General features: G+C 39.8%; 1 protein-coding gene across 1 annotated transcript in view; it reads left to right on the top strand.

The window, feature by feature from the left end:
* Nucleotides 1-161: 161 nt before the first annotated feature.
* The window catches only part of LOC127491727 (uncharacterized), a 40,821-nt gene continuing 17,363 nt past the window's right edge, over nucleotides 162-23,619 (top strand). The window contains exons 1-5 of the mRNA XM_070070482.2: nucleotides 162-343; nucleotides 3,427-3,505; nucleotides 6,361-6,410; nucleotides 7,015-7,070; nucleotides 11,077-11,134. Coding sequence (XP_069926583.1) covers nucleotides 296-343; nucleotides 3,427-3,505; nucleotides 6,361-6,410; nucleotides 7,015-7,070; nucleotides 11,077-11,134 — 291 coding nt within the window. The 5' untranslated portion in view covers nucleotides 162-295. The remainder of the gene's footprint in view (nucleotides 344-3,426; nucleotides 3,506-6,360; nucleotides 6,411-7,014; nucleotides 7,071-11,076; nucleotides 11,135-23,619) is intronic.

The following is a 23,619-nucleotide window of genomic DNA, read 5'->3' as shown; positions in this document are numbered from 1 at the left end:
AACTCTGCCCCGAGCTCCTGTTCTTACAGCACCCCTCTACTGCCGGCCGTGAGAAACAGGCTGACCCTTTGGAGCAACAAATTATAGTCCCCAAACGCGCCCTGACGCCGGCACAGGCTTCTTCGAGTAGATTAACTTTGGGCAACGTGTTTGTTCCCCAGGATCTGGGGAAGCAGAAGGCTCCCCTGTGGGAGCTGGGTCCGCGTGGTTCAGGGCGAGGCTGACGCAGAAGCCACGCGCCGCCGTCCATCCCCCACAAGCCCTTGCAGGGCCCCCGGCAGCACCGCCGGACAAAATGGCTGGAGCGGGTGGCGACGGCGAAGCCGTGGCTCCCAGGACGGAGGTAACAGCTGCTGCAGGGTGGGTGGCTGGCTCTGAGAGTTCAGAGCAAGGCAGAGAGATCCGGAGAGGAAGGAAAGCCATAACCCGAGTTACCCACTTGCCCCTTTGTCTGGGGAGGAGGATCTGGGTCTGTGAATTCCCCAAAGCCGTCTTGTGACTGGAGGCTTCGGCTTAGGTACCCAACCTTGGCCATAGCCAACACGAGGGCACCAAAGCCACGAGGAAGGCCTTTCTTTGATGACATTTGCTGGGAAAGGAGCTGTGAACGGTCCAGCCATGCCTACAAGATCATAAGAGATTTACTGTGTGGAAAAGTTGAGCCTGACGCCGAACAGATTTTCGTTACTTTCATTAGCCAGTTGATTATGATGTTATCCAGATTTTTTTGAGCTCTTATTGGAGATATTGGAATCAACCTCACGACAACCTTCATTTCTTAACCAAAAATGCAAACACAACCCATTCTTTCCTCTCCAAAGGTGACTCACCTCTTTACTCTTCGTTGTATTTTTGTAAGATTTCTCCAGCCTTTTTTAGTGTGGAAAGGGACAGCAGGAGCTGCTAAATAAACTCAGGTTACCTGAAGTAAACAAAAATAGATGAATTCTAAATAGTACCTGCTGCAAAGGAAGTAAGTACACCTTGCAGCTTAACCAAAGTTGCCGTCTAGGGTTCCAGTTGTCACTTTAAAATGTTTGAATGAACTCCACTTGTTCTCGGCGTTGGAGCATTTCAACTAAGCCAATGTGGTGGATTCATATTGGTTAAAAAGAATATTTGAAGTTATCCGACCAGTTTTACGAGAAACTGGAAGCCCAGAGTGTTTAAATGATTTGCCTGAGTGCATACAGCTGTTTTGTACTGTATGAGATCCACCTGGAGAACTACTACCCTATCATGTCAGAGTTCCCCTAACAATCTCAATCCATTTCTTGAAGATTTATTTTTTTCTTACCACGGTTTATCTCAGTAAACAAAAACAAACTAGGATTTAGAAAAACCTCTCCCTCACTGTGCTGTTACAGAAATCCAGTTCTTCATCTCTGAAATTAAGATGCTGAACTTGATTGTCAAGTGATTGCCAAGTGCACAGCCGTTTCTAACACTGTAATTTTGTCTTTTACTATTTTGTACTGATTATTCTGCAGGACCTAATTAGCAGGAATGACTTCTTTTGAGTTAGTTATGTCTACATTACCATTAACCATTAAAGGCCTCTGAACCAGGTCACTTTTTCATAAAAGCTTTTAAATTGGGTAGGAGAATAGATTCCTTTCACACTGCTCAAATTGGCCTCAAAATTACCATACCAGACTTTCCAATGTGTCTTATATCTTCATTTCTTTGTTTATTCAAATGACATTTTTTGAGTGTCACACCCAGCACTGAACACAAAGACGTTTTTGCCCTCTAAAGGACACAAAATAATTGCAATATAATTTATCATAAGGTATATAACCTTATGTACCATATAATAAGGAGTGTAGAGCGATACCTACTCCCAACTTGGAGAAGCTATGGAAGAAACTAGTAACCCGAATCTAAAGCATAAAAGGAATTATCTGGAAGAAAAGCAGAAAAAAAACATGTGCCAGTGCGTTGATGTTACAGGGAATGGAGTAAACATTGATTGGATTAGAAAGAGTATCTTGATCATAAAAGAGTGTCATAGGCATTTACTTGGGAAATTTTTTCTAATGGCTGAGAGGCCGTTAACTTTTTTTTTTTTTAAGATTTATTTGTTGGGGTCAGTGCTGTGACATAGTGGGTAAAGCGGCCACCTGCAGTGCCAGCATCTCATATGGGCGCCGGTTCAAGTCCTGGCTGCTCCTCTTTCAATCTAGCTCTCTGCTATGGTCTGAGAAAGCAGTAGAAGATGACCCAAGTCCTTGAGCCCCTGCATCCTGGTGGGGGACCCGGAAGAAGCTCCTGACTTTGGATGGACCCAGCTCCTGCCATTGCGGCCATCGGGAAAGTGAACGAGTATATGGAAGATCTCTATATATATCTGCCTCTCTGTAACTTTGCCTTTCGGATGAATAAATAAATCTTAAAAAGGAAAAAAAGATGCATTTATTTATTATTTGAAATGCAGAATTATAGAGAGAAACATCTTTCATCTGCTGGTTCACTCCCCAGATAGCTGCAATGGCCAGCGTTGGGCCAGGCAGAAGCCAGGTGCCAGGAGCTGCTTCTGTTTCTCCCACCTGGGTGGCAGGGGCCCAAGCACTTGGGCCATCCTCCAGTGCCTTCCCAGGTACACTAGCAGGGAGCTGGATCAAAAGTAGAGTAGCTGGGACAGGAACCGGCACCTGCATGGGATGCCAGCATCACAGGCATTGGCCACATCATTAACATCTTTAAGCAAAGAAGTGTTTAAAAAAAAAGGAGAAAACAGAGCACAAGTTCTGAGACTATTTGAAAAATTCAGACAATGTGAGTTATCCAAAAAAATAAATAAATAAATAAATAAATAAATAAAGCTAGAAGCCCTGCCAACAAATGGGGAGTAACCAGTGAGGAAAGTTGACTTGCGAGAGGGGGCTCACGCCCCCTTGGAGCAGTTTCAGCTTCGAGCCTGTGGGATGGTGCCATGGTGAAGTGGGAAAGAGGTCTCTCCTCCACTTTGGCTGATTTATGATAGAGGCATATTTGCCTTTCTTTTCCACACTAGGAAGTCAGTGTGATTTTGGCTTTTAAAGTCCACGTGGATTAGGGAAACCATACAATATCTCCCTTTAAAAAAAATTCTTGGGTTTAAATTTTAATTTGTACTTGTATCTGGTGCTTTTTGGAAACCAACTTGAAGTTTCAAGTTGTTCCCTAAATGAAATTATTTTATTTATAAAGGATTTAAATACTCAGTTTTATAGGTAGCACTTACATATGGATTATCGATGATTAAAACATTAATGCCTAATAATTTTTGTTTTAATTGACTTAAAGTCCTGCAGAAGTGGGCAGTACTTTATTCCATAAATTAGAATTAAGTGTTCCAGGGATTGGCAATTTAAGTGATGGTTAATGTTGAATTTACTTGATTTTTGAGAACTTTCTTATATTTTAATTTGTTTTATAATTTAGATCGTAAACATGAATGATACACTACGAAGAAACAGGCAAGAAACTCTGAATGAACTAAATATATTTTTAGAAGAAAATGGTATGTTTTCACAGTTTACTGTTTCTATTAAAAGGGCTTTTTTTAAACTTTTATTTAGTAAATATAATTTTCCAAAGTACAGCTTATGGATTACAATGGCTCCCCCACCCCACCCCACCCCTGCCGATAACTTCCCTCCCACCCGCAACCCTCCCATCTCCCAGTGTATGGAAGATCTCTCTCTATATTTTCAATTATCTAAAAGGGCGTTTTTAAATTTAATTTTATACAGACATTGGTAAGCTTCAGCAAGTTAATGTAGAAGACAAAGATGCTATGCTGTTAAACATTTTTAAGTAATTCACTAATAATGGCAAAAAATCTTCCATATGTTTTTACATGTAACTCACCAAGTGTATATTTGTTGCTTATGTATCTTGAAGTTCTTTGCACACTTTTGTTTTGGTCTTTTCAGTTTTCATAGATTAAAAACTATTACTGATAAACATTTCCCTATGTATACAAAAGGTCTGATGAACACAAGAGTTACCCTGAACACATCTAGTTTTTAAATTGCCAAAGATTTAATGGAGCAATTTTCTCCATCAAAATAAAATTAGAATCCTTCTCTGCCCACAGAATTGGAAGAGGAGCACTTCATGGTTTCCAGATTTCTTCAGATCATAAGTTTGATGGCTCTCGGTGTAGACTTTAATGTGCATGTGAATCTCTCTGCATGTCTGATTTCTTAAGACTCTGCCTTTCTGACAAGTTCCCAGGTGATGCTGATGCTGCTGGTTCAGGGGTCACACCTGGCTTCACGGAAGTGCATGTAATCTTTTGGCCAAATGCTAGGTTCCTGAAATAGATCCATTTTAAACATGAATATTTATTGAAAATCAAATAATCAAATTATGAATCTGTTCATGGCCGTGAGTTCTTTAGGAAGACAAGTTTATGCTTTTTATGGAATATTCATTCTGTAAGAAGCTGAATTTATATAATCTCAAAAAAATGTTACTGAAGTAGCTGGCTCCAATCACTATTAATACTTCCTTTTTCTACACACAAGTCATTTCCCTGTTAAGAAATGGGATCTTTTCCTGTGCTCCCTTGAATCTGGCTTAGGTTCTGATTATTTTGCCCATTAGGTTTTAACAGAAATAATGTTATAGAATTTCCAAAGTTAAGTCACAGACACCTTGCGGCTTTCCTCCTGGCTATCTTGAAAACTGTTGCTCTGAAGAAACTTGTCACCTTTTAGGAAGTTAATCTAGGAGTGGGCATTGTGGCACAGCTTGTTAAGCTGCCACTTGGGACACCCACATCTCAGTGCTGGTTATGTCATAGCTACTCTGCGTCCAATCCAGCTTCCTGCTAATGCAACCTGGAAGGCAGCAGATGATAGCTCACAGGCTCCGGGATGTGCCGCCAATGTGGGAGACCCAGATGGAGTTCTGGTTGTTCTAGGCTTTGTTCTGGGCCAGCAGTGAATGTTGGCATTTGGTAGCAAACCAGTGGGTGGAAGTTTGTGCACTTGGTCTCACTTGTCCTCTCATGCTCTCTGTTACTCTGCTTTTCATATGGATGAAAGTAAGTAAATAAACATTAAAAATAAGTCTGCCCTGGTCTTCCATTGTGTGAGAAAGCACAAGCTAAGCAGATAAAGAGGCTGTGTAGAGAAAGAGACGCTTGACTATTTTCTAGTTGTTGCAGCCAACTCAGCCCGTTGTTGGACACTGAGTAACGACCAGATAGCTTCACTCTCAACTGCCATCTGATTACAATTCTATTAGGTAGCCCAAGTGGGAACAACCCAGTTTATCATCCCACGAAACTATGTAAGATAAATTGTTAAGCTACAAAGTCTTAAGAATGGCTTTTTACACAAATGTGGATAAACAGAATACTTACATCATGCTAACTTGAGCATTTTATTGTATAATATATTAACAATATAATGTTGTATAATAACAATAAAGTGCTTCAAGTTACCACAATGTAACATCTTGATTTTCCAGAAAATGATCAGTACAGGTTGCATATTCACCTGAAATATTCATATAGTTAATATAATGGTCTCCATTTTTGCAATGTAAATTTACTATGTTAATATTTAGCATTCTGTTTTTATTAAAATATTGTAGTATTAAGTAATTTATATTTGAGCAATCTATAAATATCTGTTAGAATGATGACATTTTAGTTAGCTGTTTACTCCCTTCACTTGGAATGCTGCCAAGTAGTAATACCCCAATACTAGTCTTTTTATTATTATTATTTTTTTTTTGACAGGCAGAGTGGACAGTGAGAGAGAGAGAGACAGAGAGAAAGGTCTTCCTTTGCCGCTGGTTCACCCTCCAATGGCCACTGCGGCCGGCGCGCTGATCCGAAGGCAGGAGCCAGGTGCTTCTCCTGGTCTCCCATGGGGTACAGGGCCCAAGCACTTGGGCCATCCTCCACTGCACTCCCTGGCCACAGCAGAGAGCTGGCCTGGAAGAGGGGCAACCGGGACAGAATCCAGCGCCCCGACCGGGACTAGAACCCGGTGTGCCGGCGCTGCAAGGCAGAGGATTAGCCTAGTGAGCCGCGGTGCCGGCCTGAATACTAGTCTTACTTCCCTGAATCTCCAAGGGAAGAGACTCATGTGAAATAAAATTAAAGATTCATTAGGGAACAAATCTTGAGGGGACTAAAGATTTTCAACTTTGATAAGAAGAGCTGAAAGTTTTTGAATAGGAATAATACAGTAAAAACCATACATTTAAAATATTAGCTTAAAATCATGTTTAAAATAAATTAGAATGAGTAAATTAGAGGTGAGAAGTCAGTTTTACAAAATACTTCTAAAATTCCATATATGTCATATCTAAGTGCTATAGTCATCTCATGTTCACTGTGTTCTTTTAACATAGAAGAAGAAGTTTCTTTAGAAGAACTTGAAGAAGACTTTGACATTCTTGAGGTATAAAAATACATTATTTCTAAGCTAGAGTTCAAAGGAGAACAAAGTATGTTTTTTCTGTTTTACACTTGAGATATTTGCCAGTAAAATGTGTTGGTTAACTTAACAAGAATGTTGAGTTTATGGAGTACCTGCACAAGAGGATGCTTTCAAGTTTATTTGATTTTGTATTGAATTCCCTAACAGCAAATGTTCTGATGTTTGCCTTGGGGGAAAGAATGTATACTCTGTTATCCTACCTTGAGTTGTGACTTTCTCCATTCCTTGGACTTACTGCTGCCCCTGCACACTCTCCTACATTTCATTTGGCCTGAGCTATTTCCTGATTATCTATTGCTTGCCTTTTTTGTCAGCCACCAACTATACCTCCTTTTCCCTTAATCTGGGAAAACTCTTGACTAGGTGTTAAAGGAAAAGGAATTAACTATTATGTGAGTAATTGGGATATTTGGACTTTAAAGGTAATTAGTAAGTACCCTGAATTAACCTCTAATGATTAAATTTAAGGAAATTTATGGATATATTTTTGCTTCTTGAAGAAAACTACCTATTCTCATATATATGTAAGCCTGGTCCTAATATTACATTTTTCTTTTCCCTGAAGGAGGAAGAAATAGAAACTATAAGTGAAGATGGTAGTTCAAAAGAAGCACATGATAAGTCAGTGAAATACACAAATTTCCTTTAGCTTTCTAACTTTTATCCAAATATAAGGCATACATGTTCTATATTTCTGATTCAGTAGTATAATATGATGTAAGAATGGGCCTGGCAGTTGGACAGCTTCAGAGTTCTATTCTAGCTCTAATTGCTATTAGCTTAGCTGTGTTACTGTAGACTATTTAACTTTGTGCTTCCTCTGTATTATAGGGGATAGTATTTACTTTGAAGAGTTTGTGAAGACTACATGGGAATATAAAGCAACTAGTACAATGCCTGAGACACACCTCAAAATGTTAGTTCAAAAAAAGTTAGTTTATATCTCTTATCAATTATATCTTAAGGGAATTTTATAGCTAAAAAACAAAGCCCTTTTTAAAACACAGAGCCTGATGCTGCTCTTAAGTATATCAAATATAAGTATATATCATTTTTGGTAAGGTATTCATCATGGTAGCATCTTAGAACCAGATGTCATCTTAATGATTAGATATTGACAATAATTTGATACATTATAATTTTTTATTAAGCTAACAAAAGAGAAACCCTATATTTAAAAAGATATGTTCATTGAAGTTTGTATTAGAATATGGATTTTTGGCAGAGTCTGATTAGTTACTACTCTTCAAAGAAAATAACGAGAAAATTTTGAAGGTCCATCTCAGGCAGTTCCTAGACCTTTAGTGAATTTCATTATCCTTCTCAAATTCTTCTCTTATTCACAAGTCCATTTTAGAAACAGATTGCATTGGCTTTCTGTTCCATGAGGTATCTTTCTAAAGCAGCCAGGAAAAACTCACTGTAATATCTAATTGAGGTGGATAAATTTTATGTTTCCTGGGTCAAATAAGCAATTAATGAAAGCCTGATTCGGCTGGCGCTGCGGCTCACTAGGCTAATCCTCCGCCTAGCGGCGCCGGCACACCGGGTTCTAGTCCCGGTCGGGGCACTGGATTCTGTCCCGGTTGCCCCTCTTCCAGGCCAGCCCTCTGCTGTGGCCAGGGAGTGCAGTGGAGGATGGCCCAGGTGCTTGGGCCCTGCACCCGCATGGGAGACCAGGATAAGTACCTGGCTCCTGTCTCCTGCCATCGGATCAGCGCGGTGCGCCGGCCGCAGCGCGCCGGCCGCGGTGGCCATTGGAGGGTGAACCAATGGCAAAGGAAGACCTTTCTCTCTGTCTCTCTCTCTCTCACTGTCCACTCTGCCTGTCAAAAAAAAAAAAAAAAAAAAGCCTGATTCTAGCTTCTTGTTTTGAATAAAAAAATTGTCTTTACTTCAGGATAATGCTTTTTAAAAAAATATTTATTTATTTGAAAGGCAGAATTACAGAGCCAGAGAGAGAGAGAGGTCTTCCATCTGCTGATTCAGTCTTCAAATGTGTGCAATGGTTGGAGCTGGGCCAATCTGAAGCCAGGAGCTTTTTACAGGTCTCCCACTCAAATGCAGGGACCCAAGGACTTGGGCCATCTTCTGCTTTCCCAGGCCATAGCAGTAGAGCTGGATTAGAAATGGAGCAGCCGAGACTTGAACTGGCGCCCATATGGGATGCCAGCTTTGCAGGCAGTGGCTTTACCCGCTATGCCACAACGCTGGCCCCCAGCATAATGCTTTGAATGAGTAATGGCATTGGAGAATTTGAAAGTTATCTGTACCTCAGAGAATTTTACTGAATCCTCCTTAGAACTCAGAATTGAATGAAATAGAAAAGTGAGAGTGGAAAGTAAGCTCTTAGATGACTCAGATTTATAATATAGCTAACATTCATTGAAAGCTTACTAATTATTAAGTACTGTTCTAAGCGCTTTAGATATATTAATTCATCTAAAGAGCTAGACATTGTCTGAATTATAAGCACAGCCTATAGGTGATTTTAGATGCAAATGAGTGCTATATTTTTAAAAGACATCCCCACAAAGGTACTTTCCCATCTGCTTCCATCTTTTTTCTCATACATTTGTTCCCTATAATTCATTTTATATATTGACTTGTCCATATTACTTTCCAATATACCCATAGGCTTCTCCACTCATGTGGCGAATATATGTATCCTATTAGTTCACACATGTACCTATGTGTATACAGCATAATCACAATTACACAATCTTGCAAATCAGGAACATTGGAGCCATTTTAACACCTTCCATTCTTGTCTGTTTTACTTCTTAAAAGCTCTGAGTCTCTTGCCACTGCCATGGCCCGTATTCAAGGGCCTCACCTTTTTTTCCTGAGCATTTTAAGTGTGCTGTTGAAAGGCTGTTTTTCATTATTATGTGAGATAGAGAGGTCTCCCATGTACTGCTTCACTTTCCAAATGCCTGAAACTGTCAGAAGCCGGGCACTCCATCCAGGTCTCCCACTTAGATGGCAGACACCCAAGTACTGGAACCATTACCTGCTGCCTTCAGGGTGCACATTAGCAAGCAGGAAACTGGAATTGGGAGTAGAGCCAGGACTCAAACCCAGGCACTTCAGTATGGGATGCTAATATACCAAGTGGTGTCTGAAGCACAGTGCCAGACACCCACCCCTCTAGTCACTTTTGGTCTCAGCCGTTTTAAAAGTCCTCCAGCTAGTCTCTTTTTTCTTGTCCTACCCACTTGTCCATAATACAAATCACTACCACAGAATATTTATCAAATGTAAGTCAATCAAGTTGATTTCTTGCTTATAATCCTTAATTGTTGAAGTCCAATTTCTTAGTATGTTTTATATTAAGAACTTCATAATGTTTCTTCTCTATATCTTTTCTGCCTCATTTCCAACCGTGTTTTCTTTTACCTGAACTTTAACATGCAAAGTTGCTTGAAATTTTCTCAAATAAACTTTGTTCTTTCACGTATCATTATATCCTTCTCTTTAGAATACTCATACCCAGTTTCTCCATATCTAATCCCTTCTGATCTAAACCACATCAGTCCAGGTCCACACAGCAAGCTTTTAGTTATCAGGAAGACTCAGAATTTGGGACAACATTGTGTCACAGTAGGTTAAGCTACCACTTGCAACACTAACACTAGCATTCTATATCAAAGCCCGATTCCCAGCTACTCTGTTGCTGACCCAGTTTTCTATTAATGCCACCTGGGAAAGCAATGGATGATGGCTTAAATACTTTTGACCCTGCCAGCCATATAGGAGACCAGTTTGGAGTTCCTGGCTTCTGGCTTTGGCCTGGCCCAGACCTGGCTGTTGCAGGGAGTGTGAATCAGTAGATGGAAGATCTCTCTCTGTCTCTTGTTCTCTTTGTCTGCCTTTCAAGTAAGTAAATAAATTATTTTTAATAAATACTGCATGCTGGTATTTCAAAAAGAGACTGAGAATTCACGTTAATTTTTGTGAATTCTTTCTTGAACATTCCCTTTAATGTGGCCTCCTAGTACCTTATATATTTTACCATCCATGCCACCTCACTTATTTTCATATCGTGTGGTTCTTTATATATTGTTCCTCTGAGTAGGTACATTCCTTTTTTTGTTAACATGATTACATTTGTTTTACTATATTATATATTTAAATATAGCAACTTGTTTATTATATAGCATAATGTAAATATATAAATTAACCTTATCTGTCTTCTTCAGTGGATTTTTGATACCCTGAAAGGCAATACCATCTTCTGAATTTATCTTTAATCCCTTCTAATATTCTAATCTACTTGTATTGGAATCACCAAATGAAATTTTTGTCTATTTTGTCGTTTAACAGATATTTATTGAGGGTTTTTGTGTGCCAAGAGCATTTCTAAATGCTGGCAAAATAGCAAAATGCGAAACATATCAAACTGCTTACCTTCATTGACCTTATAGTCTGTGTTTAATGATTGCATTAATTAAAAAAACTTCCTAAACCCACTTCTTCATATCCCGATAATATCCATTTTTAAAGCAAAGTTTGTTTTCTTTTATGTGATGTCTTTACTTAAGTTAACCTAAATATATTCTAAATTAATACTAGTATATTCTTAATGCTTATTTAAATTAACCCTATTATGTTCCATTTTTTATAGCATAAGACCGTCTCAAAAAGTATCCCTCAGGAGTATCTCATCAATGACAGATCAAGAGGTTAGGATTAAATTAAGTAATTTGTTAATTATTAGAGACTAAATGATTTTTTTTAAATTAAAAATTTTTATTAATAATTCCCTATAAAAAACAGCTCCATAACAATTTATGTTACTGTCATGACATTTTTGTTTAGGTCCCTAGTGTCAATCTTATTTCATTTGCTTTTATGTGTCACACAATGATGACAGCTTCAGGCTGTGGATATCCTTAAGAACAGATTATTTACTACTGCTTGATAGCACTGTCTGAAAGCTGCTAGAAATTCTCCGAGCTTTACTTTTATTTTTTATTTATGAACCATTCTAGCTATACCGAAAATAACAGACACCACAAATAGTTTAATAAATCTGCCAGATTTTGTTGAGACCTAAGGATCTGAAGAATGGTCTGGGGCAAGGTGGGATTAGCATCACCTGGAAACTTAACTAGAGCTGCAGAACCCAGCACCAGTCCTACCTCATCTCCAATCCTGTTGAGTCAATCTGCATTTTAAGAAAATTTCATAGTTATTTGGAATTTCACTGTGAATCTTTTCAAAAAGAAAGGCATATATACAGCTATACCTCTATGTCCCTTATCCTATTCCACTTCCCTCTTTCATTACCCCACTCTCTGTCCTTCAAAAAGGTAATAATTATCCTAAAGTTGATACTTATCTTTCCTATTTTTTTATTTTATTGTACCAGGTTTATGTCCCTAAATACACACACACAGCTTTTGAAACTTTACATAATTATGGGATTGAGATAAGGGTTGGCAGCTCTTGTTTCTGAATTCTGTTTTTGAGGTTTATCCATGTTTTGATATCTTAATCAAGAAATCCTCATGTCAGTGTTACTAAGATTTTCTCAACAGTTTTATTTACTAGTTTACTTTTCACAGTTGTCAGAGCCCAAGACAATGCAGATGATTTTTTTCAGGCTACAGCAGTAGGGAGAAAGTTTATTAATGAGGTCCAGGGGTTTTATCAAGGCAGATAAACAATGGAGTCATATTCTTTGAGGATGGAGATTGGTCACCCACAGGAATATTTGAGAGCAAGGTGGCCTTTTGTAGTTAATTCTGGAAAACCAAAAGGGTAATGGGATTTCTCAACCATACTCACTTTCAGAGAACCCAGCACTCACACGATGTTTATTTAAGAATTGGATTCATGTAGAATGTATTCTGTATACATCCAGCAGCCAGGAACTCCCTTCTGGTTTCCCTTGTGAGTGTCAGGGATCCAATTACTTGGGCCATCTTCTACTGACATCCTAGGCAATTAGCAGAGAGCTGAATCAGAGGTGTTGCAGCTAGGACTCAAGCTATCACTCCTATATGCTAGTGTCACAAGTGGCAGTTTGACCTGCTGTGCAACAACACTGGCCCCCAAGTGAAAATTTTAACCACTACTAAACAAGAAAACAGATTTAAACTGCTTTCTTGTATTTTCTTTATGTCCATTTAGCTTCTTCAGAATACTTTTAATTACCCTTAGGTATAGGGAGTTGAGACTTACCTTTTTTAGACCCCAGCCATGGAGAGTTCCAAGAAACTTGGGCATATTAATTAGGCCCTGATTGAGTGAGCCTGGGTACCCATGCACACGAAACCCACAATGATCCTTGGTGATACCATTGATTGGTTTTTCTTTGGTGAGAACTGGGGCTTATGTATAAAACTCTGCTCCTGGGAGCTTAAGAATCAGGCTGAGCTACCACTGTTTACTTTATTTCATGTCAGTATGTTGTAAACTTTACTTGGAGAATTTTAATTAAAGCATTTAAAAGATTCTTTAAGATATCTCTATTATATCTATGGTGTTGACTTTGCGTATTTATTCCTAATCTGGATTTTTTAAATAGCAATAAGAAAAGAGTACAAGTTTATTTGTGCTATTTTGTCTTTGTCATCTTCCTGAGAGTTGTATATCATTTTTTTTTTTTTTTGAAAGGCAGAGTGGATAGTGAGAGAGAGAGAGAGAAAGCTCTTCTTTTTACTGTTGGTTCACCCTTCAATGGCTGCCACGGCTGGCGCGCTGTGGCTGGTGCACCGCGCTGATCCGATGGCAGGAGCCAGGTGCTTTTCCTGGTCTCCCATGGGGTGCAGGGCCCAAGGACTTGGGCCATCCTCCACTGCACTCCCTGGCCACAGCAGAGAGCTGGCCTGGAAGAGGGGCAACCAGGACAGAATCCGGCGCCCCGACCGGGGCTAGAACCCGGTGTGCCGGCGCCGCTAGGTGGAGGATTAGCCTATTGAGCCACGGCGCTGGCCATATTGTATATCATTTTTAAGATATGCCTTTTTGTGGCGCCGTGGCTTACTTGGTTAATCCTCCGCCTGCAGCGCCAGCATCCTATATGGGCGCCGAGTTCCAGTCCCGGTTGCACCTCTTCTAGTCCAGCTCTCTGCTGTGGCCCGGGAGGGCAGTGGAGGATGGCCTAAGTGCTTGGGTGCCTGCACCCACATGGGAGACCAGGAGGAAGCACCTGGCTCGTGGCTTCGGATCGGCATAGCTCTGGCTGTAGCGGCCATTTGGGGGATGAACCAACGGGAGGAAGACCTTTCTCTCTGTCTCTCTCTCACTGTCTAACTCTGTCAAATAAATAAATAATAAAGATATGCCTTTTTGTTCATCTAATTGCTGTAAGCATGTTTTAAGTGCTTATTTCATTGCCTCAAATAGGTTTTATAAGCCAGTTCTCATTCTGGGCCAACCTCAGTAACACTTTTTTGTTGGTATAGCTTTAAGCAATTTTCATTAGAACTGTCATTTGTATCAATTAACTTAATGTATTTTGTATTCACTATAATGTGATCTTTTTTCCTTCATATATAAGATAGATTTCTTGGAAAATAATTTGTATATTTTCTTTTGTGTGTGTGTTGTATTATATTGCAATTTTATTTATATAAAGGGAACAAATTTCATATAATTCATATATACAGTTTTAAGAGTATAATAATGATACTTCCCACCTACTCTCCCTCTTTCTTCCACCCTCCTTCCTCCTCCTTTACTTATTGTTCTTTGAATTTTTTTTTTTTTTTTTTGACAGGCGGAGTGGACAGTGAGATAGAGAGACAGAGAGAAAGGTCTTCCTTTGAAGTTGGTTCACCCTCCAATGGCCGGCGTGCTGCGGCCAGTGCACCACGCTGATCCGAAGGCAGGAGCCAGGTGCTTCTCCTGGTCTCCCATGGCGTGCAGGGCCCAAGTACTTGGGCCGTCCTCCACTGCACTCCCTGGCCACAGCAGAGAGCTGGCCTGGAAGAGGGGCAAGTGGGACAGAATCTGGCGCCCCGACCGGGACTAGAACCCGGTGTGCCGGCGCTGCAAGGCGGAGGATTAGCCTAGTGAGCCGCGGTGCCGGCTTCTTTGAATTTTTACAATGACATAGTTTCAAATTATAATCACAAGCTTAACTCTCCACTAAATAAAGAATTCACCAAGTAGTAAGTAGAAAAACCACTGTTCCTCAAGAGTATAGACAAGGGCTATAAATAAATAATAATCAATGGTTTAGCACTGTGGTATAGAAAGTTAAACCTCTACCTGCAGTGCTGGCATCCCATAAGGGTGCCACTTCGAGTCCCAGCTGCTCCATTTATGATCCAGCTCTCTGCTGTTGGCCTGGGAAAGAAGTGGAAGATGGCCCAAGTGCTTGGGTCCCTGCAACCCATGTGGGAGACTTGGAAGAAGCTCCTGGCTCCTGGCTTCAGCCTGGCCCAGCCCCATTGTGACCATTTGGGGAGTGAACTATAGGATAGAAGATTCATTCTTTCTCTCTTTCTCTCTCTCTATCTCTTTCCTTCTCCATGTTTCTGCCTTTCAAATAAATAAATCTTTTTTAAAAATAATCAAATCTAAAAAATGTAAATTTTGCTTATATAAGTTAGATTTTTTTGTACTCTTTATATTACCACATCTCAGGGAAAACATGATTTTCTTTTTGGGACCGGCTTATTATACTAAGCATTATGGTCTCCAGTTATATCCATTTTGTTGCTAAACACAGAAGTTCATTCTTTTTGATGGCTGAGTAATATTCCATCATGTATGTATAGCACAGTTTATCCATTCATCAGTTGATAGACATCTGGGTTGATTCTATATCTTCACTATTTTGAGTTGAGCTGTTATAAATAAGGGAGTACAGATAACTCTTTTATATGGTGATTTCATTTCCTTTGGGTAAATTCCCAGAAGTGGAATTGCTGGGTCATATGGTACATCTATTTTCAGATTTCCAAGGAATCTCTGTACTGTCTTCCATAATGGATGTACTGGTTTACATTCCCACCAATAGTGTACTAGTGTGCTTTTTTCCCCACATCCCCACCAGCATTTGTTATTTTTTGATTTTTGGATGGTAGCCATTCTGACTGGGGTGAAATGAAACATTGTGGCTCTTATTTGCATTTCCCTGATGGCTAGTGATCCTGAGCATCTTTTCATGTGTCTGCTGACCATATGTATTTCATCCTTTGAAAAATACCTGTTCATGTCCTTATCCCATTTCTTTTTTTTAAAAGATTTATTTATTTACTTGAAAGAGTTACAGAGAGAGAGCAGGAGAGGCAGAAAGTCTTCCATCCGCTGGTTCACTCACCAATTGGCGACAATGGCTGGAGCTGTGCCGATCTGAAGCCAGGAGCCAGGAGCTTCTTCCAGGTCTCCCATGTGGTAGCAGGGGCCCAAGGACTTGGGCCATCTTCTGCTGCTTTTCCAGGCCATAGCAGAGAGCTGGATCAGAAGTGGAGCAGCAGGACTTGAAGGCAGCAGCTTTACCCACTACACCACAGTTCCGGCCCTTTATCCCATTTCTTAACTGAATTGCTCATTTCAATCTTGAGTTTCTTGAGCTCCTTATATATTCTGGGTATTAATCTTTTATCAGATGTGTAGGTTTAAAAGATTTTCTCCCATATGTCAGCTGCCTCTTCGTTGAGTATTTCCTTTGCTGTGCAAAGCTTCTTAGTTTGGTGTATTCCCATTTGTCTTATTGCTTTTATTGCTTGTGCTTCTGGATTCTTAACATGTATACAATCATATCATCTGCAAACAGTGATAATTTGACTTTGCATACCAGGCATAAATCACACTTGGTCCAGGTTTGTGATCTTTCTGATGGTTGTTGTATTTGATTAACTAGTGTCTTGTTGAGAATTTTTGCACCTAAGTTCATCAGAATATTGGTCTGTAGTTATGTTTTCTTCCTATATCTTTTTTCTAGTTTTGGAATTAAAGTGATGCTGGCCTCATAGAAGGAGTTTGGGAGGAGTCCCTCCCTTTCAGTTATTTGAGAAGAATTGGAATTATTATTTTTTTTGACAGGCAGAGTTAGACAGTGAGAGAGACAGAGAGAGTTATAGACAGAGAGAGACAGAGAGAAAGGTCTTCCTTTTTTTCCATTGGTTCACCCCCCAAATGGCTGCAACGGCTGGAACTGTGCCTAGAACTGCGCTGATCTGAAGCCAGGAGCCAGGTGCTTCCTCCTGGTCTCCCATGTAGGTGCAGGGCCCAAGCACTTGGGCCATCCTCTACTGCACTCCCGGGCCACAGCAGAGAGCTGGACTGGAAGAGGAACAACAGGGACAAAATCTGGCGCCCCAACTGGGACTAGAACACGGGGTGCCAGAGCCGCAAGTAGAGGATTAGCCAAGTGAGCTGCGGCGCCGGCCAGAACTATTTCTTTAAAAATTTGGTAGACTTCAGGAGTGAATCCATCTAGTCCTGGGCTTTTTTTTTGTTGGGAGGGTCTTTATTATTGAATCGATTTCCATCTTGGTTGTTGGGTCTATTTAGGTTTTCTATGTCTTCATGACTGAGTTTTTGTAAATTTTATGTGTCCAGAAATCTATCCATTTCTTCTAGATTTTCCAGTTTGATGTCACATACCTGTTTATAGTAATTCCTCATGGTTCTTTTTATTTCTGTGGTTTTTGTTGTAACATCTCCTTTTACATCTTTTATTTTATTAGAATTTCTCCCTTTTTTTGGTTAATTGACCAGTGGTATAATAATTTTGTTTATTTTTTCAAAAAAAAAAAAAAACAACCAGCTCTTCATTTCATCATCTTTTGTATTTTTTTGGTTTCAATTTACTTCTCTAATTTTACTCTTTCCAATAATCTACTAATTTAGGAGTTGGTTCTTTTTTTTTTTTTTGTAGATCCTGTAGAAGCATTACTAGATAATTAATTTGATGCCTTTCCACTTTCTTGATGTAGGCACTAATTGCTATAAACTTTCTTTTTTTTTTAAACTTTTATTTAATGAATATAGATTTCCAAAGTACAGCTTATGGATTACATTGGCTCCCCCACCCCAATGACTTCCCTCCCACCCGCAACCCTCACCTTTTCCCGCTCTCTCTCCCCTTCCATTCATATCAAGATTCATTTTCAATTTTCTATATATACAGAAGATCAGTTTAGTATACATTAAGTAAAGATTTCAACAGTTTGCACCCACACAGAAACACAAAGTGAAAAATACTGTTTGAGTACTCGTTATAGCATTAAATCTCAATGTACAGCACATTAAGGACAGAGATCCTACATGAGGAGTAAGCGCACAGTGACTCCTGTTGTTGACTTAACAAATTGGCACTCTTGTTTATGGCATCAGAATCTCCCTATGCTCCAGTCATGAGTTTCCAAGGCTATGGAAGCCTTTTGAGTTCACCGACTCTTATCTGCTATAAACTTTCCTTTTAACACTGCTTTTCCTGTATCCCATAAATTTTGTTATGTTGTATTGCCATCTTCATTTGTTCCTAGAAATTCTTTTATTTCCCTTTTCATTTCTTCTTTGTCCCGCTGTTCATTTAGGAGCATGTTGTTCAGTCTACATTTGTTTGCATGTTTTCTAGAGTTTCTTAAGTTGTTAATTTCCAACTTTATTCCATTGTGGTCAGAAGGGATACATAGTATGATTTCAATTTTTTTTTATTTTGTTGAGATTGATTTATTGTTAACATGTGGTCTATCCTAGACAAAGTTCCATGCACTGATAAAAAGAATGTGTATTCTGAAACTGTGGAATAAAATGTTCTGTAGATATCAATTAGATTAATCTTGTCAATAGTATAGATCAGCTCTGTTGCTTCGTTGTTGACTTGTGTGTCTGGTTGATCTGTCCATTGATCAAAGTTAGGGGGGTGTTGATGTCCCCTACTATTATTGTTTTGTAGCCTCTGTCTCCCTTTAGATCCATTAGCATTTGTTTTAAATAGCCAGGAGCCCTGGCATTGGGTGCATATACATTTACTGTAGTCACATCTTCCTGTGGAATTGATCCCTTAATCATTATTTAGTGCCCTTCTTTGTCTCTTTTAAAAGTTTTTGTGTTAAAGTCTATTTTGTCTGATATTAGGATGACTACTCTTGCTCAGTTTTTAGTTCTGTTAACATGGAATATCTTTTTCTGTCCTTTTGTTTTCAGTATGTGCATATCTTTTTGTTGGTGAAGTGTGTTTCTTGTAGGCATCAAATAGATGGGTCTTGTTTTTTAATCCATTTAGCCAATTTGTATCTTTTGAGAATGTATACCATTTACATTCAAAGTTATTATTGATAAATAACAACTCAGTCTTGCCATTTTTCCATAAATAATCTTATGATTTGTTTTGCATTTCCTTTGTATTTTTAGTAGGAGATTTTTTGCCTTTACATTCTTTCATCATGCTTACTGTCTTTCCCTGTTTCTGTGTGTAGCACATCCTTAAGTAATGTTTGTAAGGTTGGACGAGTGGTGACAAATTCTTTCAATTTCTATTTGTTTTGGAAGGTATTTATTTCACCTTCACTTATAAATGAGAGCTTTGCTTGGTACAGTAAGTATTCTGGTTTGACATTTTTTTCTTTTAGAGCTTGGGCTATGTCTCTCTATTCTTTCCTAACCTGTAGGGTTTCTGTTGAGAAATCAGCTGTCAATCTAAATGGAAATCTTTTGAAGGTAATCTGCTGTTTCTCTTGTACACATTTTTAAATATTTATGTTTTTCTTTTGAAAGTTTGGCGAAGAGCTTTTCATATCGTGTCTTTTAGGAGTGTACTTTCTGTACTTGGATGTCCCTGTCTTTCTTCAAATTAGGGAAGCTCTGTGCAGTTATTTCACTGAATAGGCCTTCTAATCCATTCTTTTCTTTCTTTCTTTTCTTTTCTTTTTCTTTTTCTTTTTTTTTTTTTTGACAGGCAGAGTTAGACAGTGAGAGAGAGAGACAGAGAGAAAGGTCTTCCTTTTGCCGTTGGTTCACCCTCCAATGGCCGCTGCGGCCGGCGCACTGCACTGCGGCCGGCGCACCGCGCTGATCCGATGGCAGGAGCCAGGTACTTATCCTGGTCTCCCATGGGGTGCAGGGCCCAAGTACTTGGGCCATCCTCCACTGTACTCCCTGGCCACAGCAGAGAGCTGGCCTGGAAGAGGGGCAACCGGGACAGAATCCCGCACCCCGACTGGGACTAGAACCTGGTGTGCTGGCGCTGCAAGGCGGAGGATTAGCCTAGTGAGCCGCGGCGTTGGCCTCTAATCCATTCTTTCTTTCCATACCTTCAAGAACTCTATTTTTTTTTTTTTTTTGACAGAGTGGACAGTGAGAGAGAGAGAGACAGAGAGACAGAGACAGAGATGGAGAGAAAGGTCTTCCTTTGCCGTTGGTTCACCCTCCAATGGCTGCAGCGGCCGGCGCACCGCACTGATCCGAAGGCAGGAGCCAGGTGCTTCTCCTGGTCTCCCATGGGGAGGATTAGCCTGTTGAGCCGCGGCGCCGGCTACCTTCTAGAACTCTTAAGACACGTACATTTGGTCATCATATAAATCTCAAACATTGTTTTCACATTTTCTGATTTTTTATTCTTTTTTTTTTGAGGTATTTCTAAAGATTTGTCTTCCAGCTCAGATATTCTTTCTTCTGCCTCACTGAATCTGTTGTTAAGGCTTTCCACTGTATTTGTTATTTGACATATTAAATTCTTCATTTCTAGTATTTCAGGTTGATTTTCCTTCTGTATCTCCATCTCCCAGCAGAATTTCTCATCTAAATCATTTCTTCTACTCATGTATTTGCACCTCTATATTTTTGAGTAAACCTGTGATCATTTTTTTGAATTCTTTTTCTGGCATTTCACCAATTTGTTCATCTTCACAATCATCACAATCTTTTTGTTTGTTTGTTTTTAAAGATTTATTTATTTGAGAGGCAGAGTGAGAGATCTTCCATTCACTGGTTCACTCCCTAAATGGCTGCAACTGCCGGAGCTGGGCTAGTCTGAAGCCAGGAGCCTGGAGCTTCTTCCAGGTCTCCTGCGTAGGTGCAGGGGCCCAAGCACTTGGGCTGTTTTCTGCTGCTTTCCTAGGCCATTAGCAGAGAGCTGGATCAGAAGAGAAGCAGCTGGGACTCAAACTGGTGCCCATATGGGATGCTGATGCCACAGACAGAGGCCTAGCCCACTATGCCACAGGCCACAGTGCCAGCCCCCATCTTCACATTCTAATATTGATATTTGGTTTTGTTCCTTTTGGGGAGTTGTACTATCTTCTTTGTTCATGTTTCTTATATTTCTACAAGAGATTTTTAAAAATTTCTTGTAGAAATAAAAAATATTTTTAGCCATTTCTGGGAACACTTGTTGGTTTTCTCCTCTGAGGGCTTTTATCTTTGAAAATATGCATCTGTGAGTAAGTGGAGTATCTGTTCCTTAAGCAGATATCCAGAGTTGTGTGCTGGGTGGGTCCAGGGAGCTCTGGCCAGTGCTTGAGGGTGGGCAAGAGTCCAGAGTAACACCCAAGTTGGGCATGGTAGATCACTGTCATTAGCAAGGGACCGCTGTGATCACTACCTCAGCTCCTTGCCAAGGTGAACCAGCTGCCCAGGGTGAGCCCACTCTGCCTATGTGTCCCTCCTCAGTGGGAACATGGAACCCTCAGCGATGACCCTCCAAAGGGAACTCTGAGCCTCGGAAGCTAGACAAATTGATTACCCAAAGACCCAACCACACCCCACCCCCTGTCTCAGTCAGAGAATTCCCACAGTCACGGGGCACAGGGCTCCCACAGGCACGAGGAGCCCGTGAGCCTTACCTGTCCACCAAAAGAGCCTCAGCATTTCCAGTGCCAGCTTTCTGCCCAGCAGAGGTTGGTTGATTGTCTGCCTTGGCAAGCTTTGTCCAGGCGCCTTGAAAGAGTGAGGGGAGGAGAGCACTTCCTGTCCCCCACCAACCCTCCAGGCCAGCTCAAAGTCAGTGGGGACCGAGGGTTTATATCCCTCCAGTAAAATCCCTCAGTCACTCACAGGATGCCGCAGCCTGTACTTGCCTTATTAAGATGGTACTTCCTCTCTGTTATTCGCTGGCCACCTCTGTGGGCCTAGGGGAGGAGAGCAATGTGCTCTCTCTTCACAAGGTTATGTAGGCACCCTCTACCCCACTAGTGCTTCAGGCTGGACTCAAAGTCAGTGGGAACTGTGAGGTTCTTCAGGCAATATCACCATTTGCACAGGCTACTGTAGGTTCCTCTCACCTCACTCCAAGAAGATGGCATCCCCTCCAGCCATGGGAATTGCTCCTGCTGTCCCACTTACTGTTGCGTGATTGTACCATCCCTGCAGTTTCTTGGCATCTCTCTTCTTTCTGTACATTTTCCACTGCAAACCTCTCCAACTATCCCCTGGGAATGTGGTTCCTCCCCTCTTCTTCTGTTATCTTCCTATGGTCATAATAAGTGCATACTTTCTCTATTCAGACATCTTGGATCTTCCAACTAATATGTTTTCTAAGCCATCACACTATGATTTTTGTTGAAATATTTGGGGACTGTCGGAAGTGTGATAATAAACAGTTTTCCAGCTTCTACTCTTTGATCCATAGTCTTCTTGTGGGTCTTTGGAGATTCAAACCTGTGTGTACAGTAATTTTGAAAAAAACAAAAAAAAACAACTATTTTTTCCTATTTTGCAAACAGTGTGAGTTGCAAACAGTGCATTTATTTATTTGGCTGTTGCCCTTTCTTGTCCCTGTTACCCATGAGTCTACTGGGTATCTTTTTTGCATGACTCACTTTTGGCTGTTACCCTCTATATCACCTCTCATTTGTTAACTGCAATCCTAAAAGAATTGTATATGTTTCATTCTCTGCTTTTTAAGTTTTGATTTAATTTTTATGTTGATTTATGAATTCTTCGAGTATTGCTATTTATTTTAGGAAAGGTAGAAATTTTTTTAAAAAGCAAAAAGTTACTTAAATTTCCCCTCATATTTAGTATTCATGGAAATTAGGATAGTATTAGACATTCTGGTCTGTGTCTTGCTTTTCTGGTGATCGGTGATCATGAACATGTTTTCATGTCAGTAAACACAGATTTGAATCACCATTTTAATCATAGTATCACATTTTATTACATGGGTTTGCAAGAATTAAATTCTATTGAACTATAACAATTTAGTTGTTTCCAGTTATTTCTCCCAATTGTAAGCAATTAAGTCCACAAACATATTTTAACAAAAAATTATAAAGTTTATTTGGGATAAATTCATAGAGTGCAGAATTTTTAAAATCTAAGAATGTGACTTTTTAAAAAAGATGTCTTATATACTAACACATTACCTTCCCCAAAATGGTAGTAATTAACTCTCAAATCAGCAATATTTGTCAGTGGGGATTTTCCTACATCTTTGCCAACACTGGCCAACTTTACTCATCAGACAAGTAGAAAATCTCACTTTTATGTTAGTGTGAATTTCACTGGTTACTAGTGAATAAAATATTTTCATATGTTAATCAGTCATTCTATTTCCTATCTGGTGAAAGTCCTTTTCTATCTTTACCATTTTTCCTTTTTATTTCGAGTGTCAGTATTTTTATTATTTATAGAAATTCTTACGTCACAGAGTAAAATTTTGTCCTATATATTGGAAAACCATTACCAACTTATTGTGTGTATTTAACTTGGTGGTGATATATTTTGCCATACGAATGTTTCTGATTTTTATGTAGTTAAATATATCACAGATTTCTTTTATGGCATTTGCTCTTGATATTCTTCTTACAGTAGTCACAATTCAAAATTATGTGTTTTCTTCTGGCACTTTTTTTTCTTTTTTTTTCCTTTTGACAGTGATTTTTTTTTAAACTTTTATTTAATGACTATAAATTTCCGAAGTACTGCTTATGGATTACAATGGCTTTCCCCCCACACCATAACTTCCCTCCCATGCACGACCTTCCTTAAAATTCACATGGAAATTCATTTGGTAAAAGAAGTATTGGGGCTGGTGTGATGGTGGAGCAGTTTAAGCTACTGCCTACAATGCCAGCATCCCATATCTGAGCACCAGTTTGAGTCCCTGCGGATTCACTTCTAATCCAGCTCCTTGCTGATGGGCCTAAGAAGGCAGCAGAGGATGTCCCAAGTACCTGGGACTCTGTTAGTCCTGTGGGAGATCCAGATGGAACTCTGGGCTGCTGTTTTCGGCTTGAGCCTAGCCCAGCAGTTGCGGCCA

The sequence above is a fragment of the Oryctolagus cuniculus genome, chromosome 3 (assembly GCF_051225735.1).
Source record: "Oryctolagus cuniculus isolate XC-2025 breed Fujian yellow rabbit chromosome 3, ASM5122573v1, whole genome shotgun sequence".
NCBI classification, from domain to species: domain Eukaryota; kingdom Metazoa; phylum Chordata; class Mammalia; order Lagomorpha; family Leporidae; genus Oryctolagus; species Oryctolagus cuniculus.
Note: the sequence above shows the minus strand (reverse complement) of the source record. Positions and strands in the feature narration are given on the sequence as shown.